The following is a 19,235-nucleotide window of genomic DNA, read 5'->3' on the forward strand; positions in this document are numbered from 1 at the left end:
CATCTTCAACCTAATGAACCTTAATAGGTGCACAGAATGTCAAGAAATACCTGTGACCACTCAGGCCTAAATTTCCTTTGCTTTTTGCTCCTAGTTATATATTTATACATTCACCTAAACAATTCCTTTCCACATTTGGCTTTTTATCTTTCAGCTGCTTTGCTTAATGAAGACATAATGCATGTAATGCGATCATTTTAGCAAGCTACGCCCCTTCTTCATGTTTCATTTTTTCTCACAACGGGAGAAGGTACAATGAGTTAAGTCATCTACAGTGCGCAGAGTATTGCTGATGACAGACTAAAAATTAGCATCAGTTAAAGGAGATAGTGCATGACGTCGATTCTCTTTTTCTATAAATTGGATGAAACCAGAGTTGTGGCAGACAAGTTCTGGACAGTTAGAGTTGATTTGGGAAAGAAATGGTTCAAAGAGAATGGAATTGTTAAAACAGAAGCAGTTTATGCATCCTAGTGACTACCTCTGTCTTGTGGCTTCTGGCTTTTCCTTAGGGCACAGCAGGGAATGAAAAGGAAGAGCTTTTTCACACAGAACAAGGAATTTATTGATTTGTGGGTCCAAGCTACATTCTGAACTTTGAGCAGATTTTTATGGAAGACCCAGGGCCTTGTCACCTGTTCACTTGCAACAGTTGGAAATCACTGGAATGTGTGACCTATTAAAGCTAGTACATGTTGGGAGATAATGCTCACCTGAATGGGCGCAGCAATGCCACAAGGCATTTAACATGAGCTAAATTGTTTCAGTGTGTGTCTGCTTGCATTTTAACTGCAGTTAATAAGTGTTAAATTGAATGTGTGACACCACCCTCACACTAATTCTCTTTTCTGGCTAAAGAATCCAGCAGACATTGGCAACTAAACACCACCACCAAAAACAACACATGATAGTCAGTTTCTCTCTGTTTCTAAATAGACATTTGACATCATTGCACAGTTCCCATTTTCTGCTTAATTGTTTCTGTTTCCCAATCTCCTACTTAGCATCTTTTCTTTTCTAATAGAATCTGAGTAGTAGCTGATGGTTTTAAGTAACCCGTGACCCACAAGTATCCAGCCACTACACAGAATGCATAGCCCATTCAATATGCCCCATTTGACATATAGGTTAGGGACAGACATTTAAAAAGCCAGAGCCTGAATTGATTCAATCTTTGCAGGTTAGTCTAACCTGGCTATGCTGAACTGGTTTGTAACTGTACAGACATCTCCTCTGGACTGAAGAAATGCAGACACATGCCTGCAGTGGCTCAGGCTATAAGCCACGGGAGCCCTATAGTGGACCTCCCTTCCCTTTCATACTGCTGAGCTGAGCAGGGCATGGCCAGGCCCCAGAAGGATGCTCTGATCAGGGAGGTGTCCTCCCCCTCATCGTCCCTCCCCCCACGCTGCTCCTGACCGGTGAGGGAGCCAGCAAGGAGCTGTACAGCATTTAGTTACACAGGGAGTAACAAAGCATTTAGCACCCAATCAAGAAAACAAAAGCCTCTCTCATTAGTTCAAGCTCTTTTTAAACAACTTTTTCCAAGAAAGGAGTGGAGGGAGATTACTATCTAACCTGTTCATTAGCTCCAAAAAGCCCTAAGTGGACACTACTATCCTGTCAGCCTTTTTCCTGTCTGCCTTACACAGACACCTCTCAGCATTACCTAGCATACCACGTGCTGTCTGTGTCCTTGCTGTGGGAGAGGAGAGGGGGGAATCCCCACTTGAGCAGCAAGTGTGTGTCAGGAGGCGGGGGGGAGTGGAACAAGGGGAAGCCAGGCAAACACTGTTGTGCTTGTGGAGCTCCAACCAGGGAGCACAGGGATGGGGCCAGCCTGTTCTCTGAGCAGAGAGCCCCACCCAGGGTTGCAAAGCATCTGGGATGCTGGGGGACTCTGGTTTAAGTTAAACCAGGAAGGGGTCTGGGACAGACATTGCATAAACTGGTTTGACCCAAATCAGTTAAATCTGATACTACATTCAACCAGATCTATCTCAAAGTGGTTTCAGCCATTTTCAAACTAGTTTATGTGCACCGAACATCTGTTCTGCTACAGGTTTAAACCAGTTTCTGATCACTTAAACCAGTTTATGTGTAATGTCTGCCCCTAGCCATAGAGGATTCACTGTACAAAGAAAAGTCTGTGGTGCCTTGAGCTGTAAGTGGTTAGATGCTTCCAAACATTCAGAGCCTCACTCAAGTCATTAAGTCTCTGTGCAGGCCCCTTTGTGTTTCCCTGTAAAACAGTTTGCAAGTTTAAGGCTTAAAATGAACATTAAGAGATGATTGTCGGGTGCAAGTCAGCAATGTGTCCATTAGGATGGAACAATGGTAGCTCTGTGGTCAGTGGGATTGCTCTGCAGATACTTTCTAACCATTGAAGAACTGGTACCACTAATATAATGGTAGAAATATGGGGGAGTCTGCAAGGAATGGTCTAACAAATGCAACACTTTGTAGTAATTTAATCTCTTTAGTGTTTTCAAATCCAAATCTGTGTTCCTGCTAGGGACTGAGTAGTGTGGTATCCACTCTGGAAGGCAAAGCCTTTGCCATTCCAGTGCTAAGCTGTAGAATATTGTTGTGTACAGCACAGCACACTAGTCGCCACATAAAGCTATACATAGGAGTTTTCCTCTCTTTTGGCATTTCCTACGAGAAACAGCTCAAAGAAGAAAAGTGCGTTAGGGCTTTTTATTGCAGCCAGGGTAGTAACTCCATATAAAAGGCAGTTTTATGAACAAGCAATTTAAAGTATATTGAAGAGAAGGTCAAATACTAAACAAGCAAGAGCTATAGGAAGTACAGAACTCTCTCCCTTTGTTCCGGAAGGAATAATCACATACCTGTCAATCACGAGGAAAAGTTCATTTCTTATGCCAAACTCCTTCAAGTCGTGTAGGTTTCCACTGCTGCCTGGCAAATCTTAAATTACATTAAAATGCTGTCTTGGTTCTGTGGTAGTTCACAAACTCAAGAAAAGGAAAGTCAAAAGTCAGTAAAACAGAAACCAAGCATGTCATAAACTAGTGAAGGGTGTAACTTAAGAGTCTTCTGAAACTAGATACAAGAAATTAAAGTTTATATGAGTCCTGTGGGCCTAATGACTTGGGGATTTTTTTCAGCTTGCTAGTTATAAAATCCTCCTTTAACATTATGCTTCCATTTAAAAGCCAATATTATGGTATTATTTTAAATTTATATCGTTCTTCCTGTTTAAGATTGATCATGTATCCAGTTAGTCTCCTCAGCAGCTGAACTCGGGGGTGCCAGTAGAGTACTTGATTTTTGTAGCTATCCAACCTACCTTACTTTCTTTTCATTTATATTTTTAGATGCATCATCCCATTCAGATGAAACCTGCAGACAGTGAAAAGTCCAATGGTACGTGATTAACCCATTTCCTATTTAATGTGCATGTCTCTCTTCATTAAAAAAAATGCAAGATGTAGCTTATGCTTGGTTCTCTGTATAGTGAAAATTCTTTAAGAACGTTTCCCTACAGCTAAAAAAAAGAGGTGACCTGTTCTGAACCCCTTATCTATACCTTAAATAATGGAGGAAATATTCTCTGAAACTGCTCTTTCCTCATTTTCTTGCACCTGCTCTGTCACAGCCTTGTTGCATATGCCTTTTGTGTGCATCCCACTGTGGTTGTTGTAAAGTTTCTTAACAATCAAGTGAACTCAGGAGCACCTGATGCTAGATAACCCTCTATGATTAAGGTAACATGGATTGGAAAGAGAAGCCCCACAGTCATAAAGCATTTCAACACCTAATGGAACTTAAACAGCTGCTTCCAGTTAAGCATGCCCATAAATGCCCTCCCTGCATGCAGGGTTTTTTTCTGCATATGGAGCAAATTTCTTGCATAAATCATATTTTATGTATAGTACGCTAAACCACTGTAAAATAAACGTTATACAAACAATAATAGCTGTTCAAAATCCAGCTTCTGGACTAAATGAATGTATATGACTTGTAAAATATACAACATGTTAAATCTATAAAATGTCTTGGTTTGCATATTCAGAGAATAATATAATATAATGGTATTCCTGCATTACTCAGTGTGTGTTTATATCTCTTATGCCACTTGGTTCTTCATTCTATAATTTTCTAAAATATATGTTAAAGCTATCTTCTTACCTTCTTAGATTGCAAAAGCTTCTTTTTCCCACAAGGCCTACATAATCAGAGCTGGTTCCTTCCAACAGGCTTCTTTGCACCTCATTAATTAGTAATCAGGGCAGAAGCCATGCACTTAGAGATCTACATATCTGCAAATGTAAATTATGATTGGGCTCTAAATCTCTCTGCAAGGTATTTTTTGCTAATTGTAGTGCATCCCATTTTCAGACTTCTCCATGGACTCTAAAGTTCCGAAGGAAATTAAAACTCGGTATTGTGCTCCTTCAAATAGCATGGCCACCTTTGAAAATTAGCTAGAAGTACAGATGGAGCAAGGACCTGTTTGAAAAGGAGTGGTATTCTTACTACTGTAGAGGTGTCTAAACCAGTGTTTCTCAACCTGTGTGTCCCAACCCAAAAGTGAGTCTCAAGAACATTTGAAAGGGTCGTGAGCAAATCCCAGAAAAATGTGGGGAAGCATAGGTTTCTCCTTGTAGGCTGGCAGCTTTCCAGCCTGAAAGGAGCTGCTTGGGGCAATTGGAGGCAGCTGGCTTTACTTGCATACACATGTGGCTGGCATGCAGCCAGGCAGGGTTGTGGGAGCAGCCCCAGTAGCTGGATTCAGGTAAGTGTGTTGGGGGCAAGGGTTGGAGATCCAGGGTGTGTACTGGGGGGGCTGGTAGCACCCATACTCTCAGGGGCGGGGTGGTGAGAGACACTGCTGGGGGGGAAGGGGAGGAGGGGCCATAACCAGACTTTCTAGTGCAGTGTGGGAGTCCCAACTGAGATAGGGAGTGCCACAGACCTTTCTTCCTCCTCCCTCCAGCCCGTGCCAGGGCCGGACTCACTCTATGGCCACCTGCATGAGCCACAGACACTGCAGTAACCACACTCCAGCCCTAGCAGATTGGGGCAAGGAGCTGCAGGTTGCAAGAGAGGGGCACCAACATGCCGCAGGGAGGCAGGGGACTGTGGATCAGGAGTGAGGGCACCAGCAGGGCCAGGGGGATGTGGTTCCTGAGTGGGGGGCAGGTCCAGAGAGCTATGGGTGGGGAGTGAGGGGCACCAGCAGGGCCAGGGGGCCGTGGGTCAGGACTGGCCATCAATATTTACAAATGGGTCCTGGTACTAAAAAGGTTGAGAACCACTGGTCTAAACTATTTAAGCTAAGAGTAATTTATTACCCTTGTTTGGATGTTCAGAAGAAAGGCCAAGTAGTATGAAAAGGTTTGTAGACACTAAACAGTACTAATAACATGAAAATCTGCCTCCATTGAAATCAGTGAGTGTTTTGTCATGGCAAGACTTAGTCCCCAGTAATTATTGTGTTCTCCAAGGGTCATTTCTTCTGTTTAAGGGGACCCTATGAACTAATTATATCTCATTTAATCCCATATGGACACTTTTATCAAGGTTCTCATGAGCAAATTGGAAACACAAGAACCCCAAATAGACTTGAAATGAAAAGTTACTTCACCCCTGAAGTTCCTTCTTCCCCAAACAAGTTTAGAACAATAGAATAATAGAATTGGAGGGGATCTAACATCCAGGGTAAGATGAGCTGTTTCTTAATCCTCTCAGACAGATGCTTACCCAGTATCTTGACAGACTGTAGTGAAGGACATTCAGATTTCCATGGACAGCTTGTCTCCTCTTCTTCCATATGGCTGACTTGGAGCAACAGTTATAAAGTCCAGTTTAAGTTTGCTAACCAGTCTAAAAGGAAATTTATCTCTGTCATGTCACCACCACATTTGTATAGGGGCCAGAGTGTTGCTTTGTGGTTCGTAGTTTGATTAGGGTTGCCACAGTCACGTTCTGTAAAACTCCTTATACACCACCTGTGCATCAAGTGACCACAGCGACCTTGCCCGCTTCGGGTCCGATATGGAACCTTCCGTGGTTTTGGCAGAAGGTCAAAACCAGGCAGCTTTATAGTTGGGTTGGAAATCAGATGTTTATTCCAAATGGTGGTTTAATGCCACACTTTCCTCCAAACTGCTTCACCATCATGTCCTGCAGTGGCTGGTACATGTGTCCACCAAGGTTTCCAGGAGACCATGCAGTGAGCTGGAGGGTTCTTTACATCTCTGTGGATGGGTAGGTCTCGATTGTCATTCGTGCGGATGACCTCTGTCTATGTAGCTTTATTCCAGCAAATGTTTGGAGGAGCAATATTGGCCAGCATTGATCTGGTGTAGATTTCAGGGTTCTGGTATAGCATGCATTGCAGAATTTAATTGTTGTGAACAGTTGAGCTACTATTCTTATATTAAGGATTTTTTTCTGAGATTGGATCCAGATTGGCTTTGCTGCAGTTTAAACTCATTGTCTTGTGCCCTGTTCTCTACAGAGAGAGAGAACAGTTGTTCTCCTCTTTTGGGGCAGCCAGTCCAATATTTGAAAACTACTCTCATGTCCCTCTCAATCTCCTTTCCCCCAAACTAAATAGACCTAGTTCTCTCAACCGTTCCTCAAGAAGCCCTCATTCCAACCACTTTATCATCACCGTTGTGTGCCTCTGGATCCTCTCCAGTTTCTCTACATTCTTCAAAAATGCATACAGTACTCCAGCTGAGGCCTAACCAATGCCAAGTAGAATAGTAATATCACCTTCTGTGTCTTACATGCAGCGTTTCTGTTAATACAGCTCAGAATTATATTTCCTGATTTTTGCAACTGCATCACACTGATGACTTGGCTTGAGTCTATGACCCACCATATCCCACAGATCCTTACTGCTTAACCCAGTGATTCTCAACCATGGCGCCATGGCGCCCTGGGGTTTCATGACAGCATTTGAGGGATAGCACTGGGAGAGAGGAGATAAGCCAGATAAGCTTGAAGAAACAAGTGAAAACTCTTCTTTTCCAATCACTCTTCCCCCCAACTTATTGCAGTACAGGCTGTTCTCTGCCAGAAGCTCCTTCTCCCTTCCAACCCCTCTTTAAGCTCTCTGAGCATTTGTACACATGCTCCAGGAGTGGGATCAACCATGACCCCCAAGTCCTTTTCGTCGGTAGTGCTAGCCAGCATAGCACTGCCAAGCTTATAAAGATGCTGCGGGTTTTTCCTCCCAGGGTGGAGAACCTTGCATTTTTCGGTGTTAAACACCATCAGGTTCTCATCCGCCCATTTCCTGAGCCTGTCCCGGTCAGCCTGGATCGCTCACCTGTCCTCAGGTGTGGACACTTTACCCCAAAGTTTGGTACTTGCTGAGTAACATGTTTGACAATCCCATTGAGCTGGTACTAGTTTAACCACTGGATTTCTAGAATCCAGTGTCCTGTAGCCCAACAGCACACAAGGGAATGACAAGCGAACTTCTCATCTAGCTGCATTTGATTTCCAGTGGAAATGACTTAATTATCTACTTACAGATGGGTTGACTTTGGCTGATCCAGAGCATGACTTATACTCGTGCTTCTGAAGGTGAAGTGAGCCATCTCAACCACTCTGCCAACATGCCCCTACTAGAGAAATGAAGCATCCTTAAAGGAAGTTCCTTCTTTGAGAAGATGTAGTCTGCAGTACATTCTGCTTTTTAAGATTTGTAGAATTAATGATTACATATGGCCTTTAAGTTACTTGGGTGGTGGTTACCCATGTTAGTCGGAAATCAGGCAGAAGGTAGGGCAGGGTGGCAGAGATGAACTGGTTCAGAGAAGCATAAGCTTTTGTAGGAAATGACCGACTTTGTGAGATGCTAGTGAATTTCGCATGACCCCCAAGTTCATCTGATTACTGCTATGTTGAGCCCAATAAATTTTATCTTTAACCCGTTCTTTAGAAACAGAAGAAACCTGAATTTGAAGGCTTTAAGAGGTATAGAATCCATTACTTCTGTTGGTAGTTTCTTCCAATACTGTATCATTCTTGCTCTTATAAATTTTGGTCTTATTCCAGAAAACTTGTACTTCCTGGCTCTAATGTAGAAAAATATTTAAACATGTACTTTAAGAGGTCAGTGGGAACAGTAAAGTGCTTAAGTTAAGCAAATATTTAGGTGCCTTGCTGGATCAGGCTGCATATACTTCCTATAAAAACAAATGGGAGTTTAGAGCTGGGGTGCTCAATGTATTAGCCCTGTGGGCCTGGTGTGGGACTGATCTGCAGGCCAGATCAGACCTCACACCCCAGGACTGGGCCCATGTGGCCTCAGTTGGGCCCTAATTGCCAGGATCAGGCCCTGGGGTCCCACACCAATTGCACCCAGCCCACATGCTGGAATTGGGCCCTGTGCACCCGATCTAGCATACAAGGCCACATCTGTGGGGTAGCCCCATAGGATGAATGACACAGCACCGGGACCAATTCTGGCTTGTGAGTTCAGGAGTTGAATACTATTGGTTTAAGGCATAGATCCCATTTGTGTATGGATAAGCCAATGAAATTCTCGTTTAAAGTATAAAGGAAATGGTACAGCATTATCCTGTATTTAGTCTCGGATTCACTGAAAACTTGAAGAAATGGTTTTGAAATTCTAAGTGGAGAGACTTGCAGATTTGGAGGCAGTAATTAAATGCCATATGCCAGCACTAACACATAGAAAAGTTGTTAATTAATTCAGGCAGCTCTGGATCCAGGTGTGACTTTGACAGATTGTACACTAGGGTTTTTTGCAGGTTTACAAATAGGGATAAAAATTCGGCTCCCCCCGCCTCCCCTTCAGAATAGAAAATAAAATTTTACTTAATTAACCATTTCTGGATTGGCTCAGAAGAAGAGGGCAGCTTCTTCTGTAAAAGATGGTCTTCTAAAACTCCCGAAAGAGGAGTCCGGTCACTTTTAAAGGAGCACCCGCCCCACCCCCATCAATGTTTTGTCTTCAAAAAAATAAGTGTGGGAAAACAAATCAGAAGAGAATTTTTGTCACTATTTTAAGCCTGCCCCCCCTCCCTCACTCCTTTAATTTAAGCATGAGTTTTGTCATGGTTTGACTCCAAAGGCTGTCACTTTGTGGTAATATATGAAAATGGACTGGAAACAGGTGAAAACTGTGTTGCATTTCACCGTTGAGCAAACAGAGCACCTTATTTTGCATCAGGATCTGCACAGGTGGGACCCTTCTCCAACTTCTGTGGGACTCCATGGTTACAGGGCTTCTCCCGTGAAGCTGGAGCTCCACACATGAGTCCTACATATGCTGACCGGGCTAGGTTCAGCAGCTTTGTCCTGCTCCAGCAATGCAAAGCAGGTGTACAGCCCACTTAACAGGCCTAGTATGTCCGATTGCACCAGCGTGGCTATTGTAAGCAGATGTGAAGCAGCAGGCTGTAGCATGGCCAGGGTCCAAAAGCTGACTCTGGGGGAGAAACTGTATGGTTTGGGTCACTCTTCTGGATTTTTGAACCGCTGCTCTCAATAACTGGGGGACTGTTAAAGGATGGAATATGAACACGTGCATGCTTGTGAACGGTGCAAGCACAAGGGCATCCGCAGCCTCTGCTGCTTTGGGTTGTGGCAATGAGGTGAGGCAGCTGCTGCTAAGATCAGATGAAGAGAAACTTTGCCCAGCTGCATAAGCCTGCTTTGGGACCACTCAACCCAGAGCACATAAGGCATGAGGTACCGTGCACAGCTGCTACAGCAGCTTGCAGCACGCCCAGCACAGCAGCATCCAGTGGCCAAAGGTGGAAACGGCAGACCTCTCCGGCAAAGTTCCCGAGCTTGCCTACACTTTATCACAAGAACCTCTCAAATCCGTTTTTCTGCATTTGACCCACCTCTGTCCTTTCACTAGGTGTTTTTTTATGATTTTTCTGTGAGAAAGGTAAACGCTCCTTTTAGCATGGAATAATTGCAGTGGAACAGTTAAATTACCTAGCAAAAAACATGGAAGCAGTGTTAGACCCGGAGAAGGAGCTCCAATGTTTCTGGCTCCCGGTCTCATGTAGGGAAGCAGAGCTCCTGCTTTTCTCTGCACTGAAGTGTGCATTGTTTCAAGTGTGCTCTTTTTAATGATATCGCTGGTTAGAACAGAGGTAAGGAGCCTATGCAATTTTAATATTGACATTGCCTCTTTAAATATTCATGACGTTAGGCCATCAGCCAATATAACACTGCCATTTTCTTCACTGGTTGGAAACAGCATTGGATGCAGGGCACGTCATCATGTCAATATGGGGGGTTTTTTGTACTCGGAGCCTTTTTTGTCGAAATCTGCATTTTTAAGATGTACCGTACACAGAAGCCGGATGTTTCATTTAGTATAAAATCACCCTCCAGCTGAAAACCTGCAAATCATTTTAGTTAAATGGCATATTTGTAGGTTTACTTGTGCAACTGAGGGAGGCCAGTAGGGAGTTTGTCATCTGCTAGCATTTAGAAAAAGAAAACAAAGTCTTAGCTTGTTACTTTGGGGGCAAAGAAGTTAAAAGGGCTGGTTGCCAGAATAGCAGCTTTTGCTTTTCTGTTATGGTGAAGGAGGGAGGAGGACCTCGGTGTCCATGAAAGAGCCCTTATTTATCTTGTTTCTGACCTCCCCTCTTACAGTCACTTTTGACAGAGTCTTTGTCCAAGCAGGACTTTGTTCAAATGTGAGACCCTGTCACCACACAGTTGCTAAACAGACTTGAGTCACTGTTGGTTTTTGGATGGGGAGGGGGACTGGGAGTTGGAAAGTCTTGAGTTCTGACCCTGGCCCTGCACCTGACTCACCGAACAGTCACGGGCAAGACCGCAGCTTTTCTGTATCTCCATTTCTCCATTGGTCAAATGGATGCCCATAATAGCAAAGCCTATAAAGAAACAGAAAAGAGAAAAGATGCTATTGCTACCAGGTTAAAAATGGTTAGAGAGCCCAAACAATCTTCAGGTTATTTACAGCTCCGTTGTCTTCTGCTGTGGTCAACCCATCTATAACTCATAGCTGTAACAGGCTCACAGTATTTATTTAGCATTTGTTAACTCTTCATGAACTTTTTCTAAATGTAAACCTAATAGAAACTGGGAATGGAAGTTCTGAACAAGACACGTTCCTGAACGCTGAAGTGACACCAGTCTCCTCGAAGTCTTGAGGATGAGAGTCTAGATCCTAGAATCAGCCGACAGGGCTATGCCAGGCAGAGTGAGGGACCCTCACTACAAATAAATGTGGTTTATTTTCCACCACATTTCTATGATCTTTTCAGGGAAACATATTCGCTCTCCCTCTATAAAAAGCAGAATGTCTTCTTTTTTTTGCCCAACTAGGAATAGATATTTAAAGAAAAGTACTCCAAACACCCCTGTGGCGATCAATAAAAATTAGCCTCTGGTTTTTACTGCTGAAATTATGTTAAATGCCCTAAAAGTATCAATGCATAAAACTAGTAAAATAGTACTAATAAAATAGATGGATTTCTTCTTTCTCAGCTGCAATGTATTCTGTTTGGCAAATGCATGCTAATACAAGGGAGGTGGGTTGGGAAGCAAAGGAAGATTCGTATTTTGCAAGCACAAAATGAAAATACTTCATTACAAAAATAATTTGCACAATAATAGAAATAAATAAGTGCACCACAGATTCTCTGGAGTAAAGCTTCCCCTCTATCTTTGCTTCCCCACAAACTCTGACAGCCTGCTCATTAACAATGAATAGGATTTGCATGCCATTTCAAAACGAGAAGAAAGGCGAAGTGTATATAGCATATAATAAGCCCTTAGATTTTTTTTTTTTAAATATAGATGAGATAATGAGTTCACTTTTTTTTTTTTTTTTTTTTTTTAATGCTTCCAGGGCTGAGTTGTGCTGTTAGGAACTATTTCATTTTTTTTACATCCGTCTCCAGGTTTGAACCCTTGGTCTAAAGTTTGGTTAAGCTGCAGAGCTGGTACATATATTCTGCTAGTGACCTAGTTTACTTGGGCTACGGTGACAATAGAGAAAGGAAATAATTTACGGATCGCTCAAGCAAACTGCCTTTTGTATTTCTCGCAAACTCAACATCATTTCCACTCAAAAGGGTTTGGCTCTTAGAAAGTAATATGCACTCGTCTTGTTAAAGTGCTGCCCTGAAACATGCCTTATGTCCCCTTGGAGAAGAGACTACTGTATAATTATGAGTAGAGAGGAGAGAATATGATACATTATTCTTTCCAGAGCAGTTACTACAAACCTGCCTCTTTTGAGTGTTGTGTATTACAGCAGGTTGAAATTGAAAGCTAGCAGCCTTTCTGTACCAACACATTTCTGTAGAGTATTTTTCATTAATTCATTTTATTATATATCTATATCTATATATATTATATATATTAATTGTATAGGTATATTATTATAGATATATATTATTATTGTATAGATATATATAGATATACATATATCAGTATAGATAGCTATATATAGAGACAGAGCACAGGGTGCTGCCTCTTAACTATTATGATGGGATAAGGGATGCAGAATGACTTTAGTCATCGAATTAGTACGTTAAACAATCACCACCAAAAAACGGAGAAGGATAAAGAGGAGAAAGATTTGGGGGTGGGGGGAGGTTGTAAGTATAATGCATTTGCCTCAGGACTTGTCTTCAGTGACAGAGCCAGACTCACATGACTGGAGCCTGGTTTGATGTGGTAATGAAGCATTGATCACAGGAAAAAAGATGAAATGGCCTTTGCTCATTCATTATTTTTATCTTCTAGCTGTGGAAGACAGAAAATTGTTCATAGGAATGGTTTCGAAGAAGTGTAATGAGAATGATATCAGGGTGATGTTTTCTCCATTTGGCCAGATAGAAGAATGCCGAATTCTTCGGGGACCTGACGGGCTGAGCAGAGGTGAGTGTGCAGTCTATAAAGTCTCTTTCCTTAAGTGCTAATTGGAGCTATGTGTCACAGGCAGGGTAGATGTAGCCACTGTCTACAGCTAGAGGTTATGCTGTAATATGCCCCACGTGCTGAAGTTACCCACATGAACTTTTCACAGTGACTGAAATTATCAGCTTTTATTTTTAATGTCAGAAAGGTCTTGGTGCCAACATATTAACTTGTGTTATCACACTGTTTGTCAGATGGAAAGGTACCATCGCACCCTGATAAAACGATGCCCATTCTCCCTATCATGCAATCAAAGATTTTGCTTCCCCCTCCTTCTCCTTTGTACCAGACGGGGGAAAAAATCAACCATTTAAGTGATAGGTTGAAGACATCTAGGGTCTTGTGAACTGGCCCTTCCTAGAGGAATAAACCCTCTATTCCCAAATTTCCTCTCAACCACACACAAAACAAGAAAGCTCTGTTGTGACTCAGGAATAGAGTCATAAAGGGGTTAACTGCTAGAGTTGTGTGCCGACAGAGCTTGCAAAGGGAGCTTTCATAGCTCACATCCCTAGGTCAAACCAGAGGTACAGCAGGAGCGCATCGCTCAGCCATGTGAAAGGCACAGAATCTGGAGCATGTACCAGATTATTATTTCAGCGTGTTGGAAGAAAAGTGCAGTGCAGACTTCGACAGGTGATTATCCCCTTTTAGCTATGCAACAGGCAGCATTTTGTATCTGAGAAAGGCTCTTGAAGATATGTTAAAAAGAGAAGCAGACATATTGATGACCCATGCTGCCTATTAAGTCATTGGTGTATGGATGTGACATTACTCTCTGAGCACAATCCTTCCCACCAGCTTATTGCCATATGGAGCTGTGTTGGGAAGAGGATCATGGTAAGCCCATCTGCCTTAGGGGAAAGATGCCATGCTCCAACTGACACACTTTAAAGGCACAGAGCATTAAAATCAAGTGGAAAAAAAAAATGTGGGGTTGTAAAGAAACATATTATTTTGAAGAAACCAAAAATGAATTGTTTCTGGCTATTTTCTTTTTCTTCTAAATATGTAAAAAAAGTACCTAGGAATCACAGTTTATGCATTTTATTACAATTTCAAATCACAGAAAATGTAAACAAATTCTGCTGGGGGGGGGTCCAATTTCAGAAGTATTCGGTTACCTTAAACGCTGGAGTCTATAAAATTATGAGCAGCAGCTTGCAGTTTCAAGGTGGTTATATGCAGCAATTTCTCAACTGGCTATCAAGTCCAGCAGAAGAGACGGGGACCTGAGGGCCAGCAAGGCGACTCTCATGGTGGAAAGCATTGACCATATCATGTCCATGTAAATAAGAAATAAAAAATGCCCACTGAAAACATACTCTGCCTGTGAATAGAAGACCACATATTTCATTCATGAGCATGGGCCAAGCAGCACACATGCCTGAAATTGTACAGGCGAAGACAGTGGCGCTATAGGCTGCATGGACAGGGAGGCAGCAGTCCATCCATGAGCAAGTAGCAGGCTTGTATTGCTTTTAAAAACCTTAGTACCCAAAAAGTGAACTTCTAGAATGTGCATAAGCTTTTACATGCAAAGCCAAAAAAGTGTAGGAGACCGAGTTAATTTTGCAAATCGCATTGTATCAAACAGTAAATATGAGTTGAGCCAGACCAAACCACTTACATTTCCAGTGGCAAGGGCATTCAATTGTGTCAGCACCATTGGGGATGAGGGGAGTGATGCTAGGTAATTATTTGAGTACTCAGAATGAATTATAAAATAGCAAAGCAAATGTTTTGAGTCCTATAAAATGTTTTGGCTCTTCAGCATGTCCCTATAGGGGAGTAACTGAATATCCGTGCATTCATCTGCTTCTCTTCAATAGATATGAGCTTTTCTATTTTTATACATGTATGATCAGGAGGGCTAGTGGGAAAGGCTGGGATGGTGCGGTTTTATTCCCCAAGAGATGGCAATTACACTATCGCAAAAGTTGAGATTTTAAGTCCCGTTACAAATTGGTCAGGTGTTGCAATATAGCACAGTGATCAAAGAGCATCATAGGTTAATATGCTGGGCTTTCACCTCTGGAGACTGAAGATCACATTCTAGATGGGTCACACACAAATAGATGTAGGAATGTATTGACTTAGCAGAGCTATAGACTCGCTAACGTTTGGGTTCATTTCTGACACAGTCACACACAGTGGTATTATATCATGCCCTGATGTATCATGCCTTGTTAAACTTGAATTGCTTTCTACACCCATGTTCACACTTGAAAATGAGTTCAGCAGTGGCTGCCTAGTTTTCAGGCAGATGTTTATCAACTTCACAAAACCACCATGCCAAGAGAGAAGGCCAAGTGTTGGGAAAAGTGACTGGTATCACAGAACTGAATTGAAGGGTGCCAAGAGGGATCTTAGAGGAGACAGCATGCAACCAAACTCTGGTTCTTTCTAACTAGGAGAAAAAATTAATACAATTCAAACTTGAAACTCGTTCAAATGTTCTACTGCAGGGATTTTCAGCCTTTTTTTAATACGTGTACCCCCGGCAGGGGGTGCGTGGCAAACCAATGGATGCGGAGCAGGGTGGGGGGGGGGGGTTAGCAGCCAGACGTGAGAGGGAGGACGGGGTGGTGAGTGGCAGGACCTTTCAAAGTACCCCAGGGGTACACATACCCCCAGTTGACAACCCCTGTTCTATTGGATTCCTATTAGGGTTTCCAATAAACTCCCCGCTACCATACACACTCTTTTTTCCCCCTGTGTATGGCAACTGCCTTTTCAAATATTCAACCCTCACAGAGAGAGGCAGGATGAATGAAGAACAGTCGCATTCTTAGGAAAGCATTGTCCTCCCAATGCACATACATTTGAGAGAGGACACTGCCCACAATGCAACAAAATGAAAATGCAGCCAACCCAACAGGCTCTGCTTGGCTATTTTAAGCTGCTCTTCAACGACGTAATCATTGATGGCTTTAAAAATTAGCACATCATGATACCGCAGAAATGAAGAGCAGGAAAAATATAGTCATTGACATTTAAGTAAGCTTTGGAGCTAAGTAAAATGCTTTGGGGAAGGAATTTTTATCATCAACAGATGAGAATTCCCAGTCACCAAAGATTGCCTCTGACACGACTGTTTTGTAGAACAATTTGGTTCTGTACTACTGCTTTTTTCTTAGTAAATAAGTGAAGCTTTCAATCAACTTTTGCCCCTGTTCACAGTATGCTGCTCATACATATGCCTCTCAGGTGGCTGCATTAGACTATAAACATGTAGCATGGACCTCTAATGGCAACGTACCACGTAGCCTGAGCAGAAACAAGTCTCCCTCCCCGTCCACAGTGGCATGGGAAGCTGTTACACTTTGATGAGTGTGATAGAAATGCTTAGATAAAGAGAGGGAGGGAGATGGATTGAACAGGTTGTTGTTAAAGTAGTGTCAAGCCAAGAGCAGATAGAGCTTTAATAAAGTCACACCCATTCATGTTGCTACAGATAAAGGTCTGTCAGCATTTCTGCTTCAAATTCCTATTGCCAGCTTTTAGAAAGCCATCTGTAAAACCAGCCTAAAACCATCATATAAGGTCCCAGTTGTGAAGCAATATATTTTAAATACATTTTCTAAAACCTCTGTTTAACCACCTCCTATTGCCATTGTTCCTTTGCTCCTGCAGCTGAAAAAATGGCTTTATTTTACATCTGTAAGTGGTTTGATTTCCGCACTAGTCCAGCAGGTAGGCCGTGGCCTTCAAATATTCCTTGCCATCTAATGTCCATTTGAAAGCCTTGGTAAAATTGCTTTTTGATATAGAGACATTCTGCATTTGAGATATGTCTGTTTAAAAATAAAAATAATGAACTGGCTGTCTCAGGGCTGAATAGAAATGAAGGCTGACCTACCATCCAGCTCAGCGTTTCTGAGACTGTAGTGAAGCTTAAAACTTCCTCTGAGCTAGGGACAGACATTCAAAAAGCCGGAGCCTGAATTGATTCAATATTTGCAGGTTAGTCTATCCTGCCTAGATTGAACCAATTTGCATGTGAACAGACATTCCCCCTGGACTAAGGAAATGCAGGGACATGCCTGCAGCCACTCAAGCCAAGAGCCAGGGGTGCCAGAGGGTGCCCCCAGCTGCAGGGAAGCTGTGCTGGGGGAGCATGGCCAGGCCGCAGCACTAGCCTGGAGTGAACTGGCCAGGGAGGGGTTTGATTCCCCCCACCCTGTCTTACCAGCATTGATCAGAGCTACAGTCAGCTGGGCACACTGGAGAACGCAGCCACATGCTGGCCGGCATTGCCCCCGAGGCAGAGAGGGCAGGGAGTGGAGTTATTCCCCCTTCTGCCCCCAGGGGACCGCAGCTGGGGTCTGACCACCCCAACCACCGCCGTCACCAATCACTCCCTGTATGGAGCCAGTGGCAGGATAAACCCCCTCCTGCCCCCTCCATGAATTGCTGAGGGGAGGAATAACACCCCCCCTCGCCTAAGGGGGCCCTGCCGGGCAGCTTCTGGCCATGCCCCGGCCCTGCTGCTGGAGCGGCAAGGGGGGAGCAACCATGACGGGGGCTGCAGTCCCTCTCGCGGCGTCCTGGAGTATGAGCCTCTTCCTGGAGGGGATGCTGCTCTGTGGGGCAGGGAAAGTGGCCACACTGTGTGAAGTTAGTGGCTGTGGTGCTGGGGTGGTTTGGGGGGCTATGGTCCCCTTTGAGCCCTGGTGCCATCATGTGCCCAGCGCTGTCCACAGCAGCTCTGACCCCCTCGCTCGCAGCCGCCCACCACGAAAAGGTTGTGCTCCCCAGACACTATGGCGGGGGTGCTGCCCCCAGCACGGTCCCTGCCCCCTCGCCACTCCAGTGGCAGGGCGGGAGTGTGGCCAAGGGCCAGCAGGCAGGCCCCCTAGGCAAGAGGGCAAGGTGGGGGTTATTCCCCCCTCCCTCCAGCATCTGAAAGAGGGGGCAGGAGGGGGCTTATCCCTCTACTTGCCCTGTGCAGGGAGCAAGCGACAGTGGCAGTGATCAGTTGGAGCTGGCCATAACCCTGCCACTGGAGCAGCCAGTGGAAAAATGCTGGTCCATGTGTTGGGAGAAGAGCATGGGGGTGGGAATAAAACACTTCCATACTCCCTTCTGGAGCCAGTGTCTGGCCAGGACCTGCCTTTGCCTGTCCCTGCTCTGGCTAGGGAGCAGAGGGGTAGGGGCAGCCCAGCAGAGAGCACAGCCCAGAGAGCATGCTGGGATGCTGGGGGACTCTGGTTTAACTTAAATTAAGCACTGCATATAAGACTGCATCCACCAGCACAGACCACTGTGATCTGAAAGATGAAGAATTCCAACAGGGGACGTAATGATCAAAATGTGAGCCCCAACTCTGCTACTTATTTGTTTCCAGAATCCTGTCTCTTGTTAGGCATAACAAGAGTCATCTTCCTTTAAAAAATGCTTTTTAGATCATTAGATCCAAACTGTGATTTTCCTATAGATATTATTGTTGTCAATGGTGAGATAAGGACTCTTACAGAAGTTGCGCATCGCAAATTATACTGATATGTCAATAAATGCAATACTGATAGCGTAAGAAAGTCAATGCAGTCATTAGTATGCAGTGAAGGAACGTGCTACGTATGTGATGTATGCAGTCAGAGCTATCATTTGCATTTTATAAGGCCTCTACATGCATGATAACACATCTTTTAAAATCCTATTTGTCTGATTTCTGCTTGACACGGTTAAACCAAATGAATTCTTCAAATTCTGGGTATAGGAAATTTATTTTGCAAAGAGCAAGTGAGACTAGTGTAAGGCGAATCAGCTCACAATCAGAGTAATTCAACTTTGCAAAATTCTACTCAGATGGCAAGGGTTTTCTGAAAAATATCATCACAAATAATTGTGTTGCTATCAATTGCAATAAAGGACAGGTGAATGGATTCTGTGTCTCCACAAGATATTCTATTGCACAGTCCCGGCAGCTTTGTCAGGCTACAGTAACATAATGTGCAACATATGAAAACAAATCTGGGTTTGTGCCTAGTCTGTCTCTCCTAGACAAGCATGCAATGGGAAGAGAGCAATACATAGGCTATATATTTCCTATATGTAGGCCTTCCATCTGAGTACGTCAGCGCATTTGCACTCTTACTTTATAACTTTTCAGTTTTTAAATATTATGGTAAAATCACTGTTTTATTTATCTGTTTATTGCTGACATATCCAAAGTTGGAGATCTGGAGACGTAAATTTGTAAGAAGAAGTAAATGTACCTTAGAACAGGGACCTAAAAAACTAAAAAAAAAAAAGGTGGGGGGGCAGGGAGGAAAATCATATTCATTGTCAAAACAAGA

The 19,235-nt window shown here is 43.5% G+C and overlaps 1 protein-coding gene across 18 annotated transcripts in view; it reads left to right on the forward strand.

The window, feature by feature from the left end:
• Positions 1-19,235, forward strand: part of CELF2 (CUGBP Elav-like family member 2) — a 618,606-nt gene that overhangs the window by 522,089 nt on the left and 77,282 nt on the right. For all 18 annotated transcript variants that reach the window (XM_090041759.1, XM_090041747.1, XM_090041762.1 and 15 more), the window contains 2 exons: positions 3,342-3,390; positions 12,760-12,894. In XM_090041759.1, the coding sequence (XP_089897885.1) occupies positions 3,342-3,390; positions 12,760-12,894 (184 nt within the window). The remainder of the gene's footprint in view (positions 1-3,341; positions 3,391-12,759; positions 12,895-19,235) is intronic.

The sequence above is a fragment of the Crocodylus siamensis genome, chromosome 4, assembly GCF_052110815.1.
Source record: "Crocodylus siamensis isolate JL-2025a chromosome 4, ASM5211081v1, whole genome shotgun sequence".
In the NCBI taxonomy this organism is placed as follows: domain Eukaryota; kingdom Metazoa; phylum Chordata; order Crocodylia; family Crocodylidae; genus Crocodylus; species Crocodylus siamensis.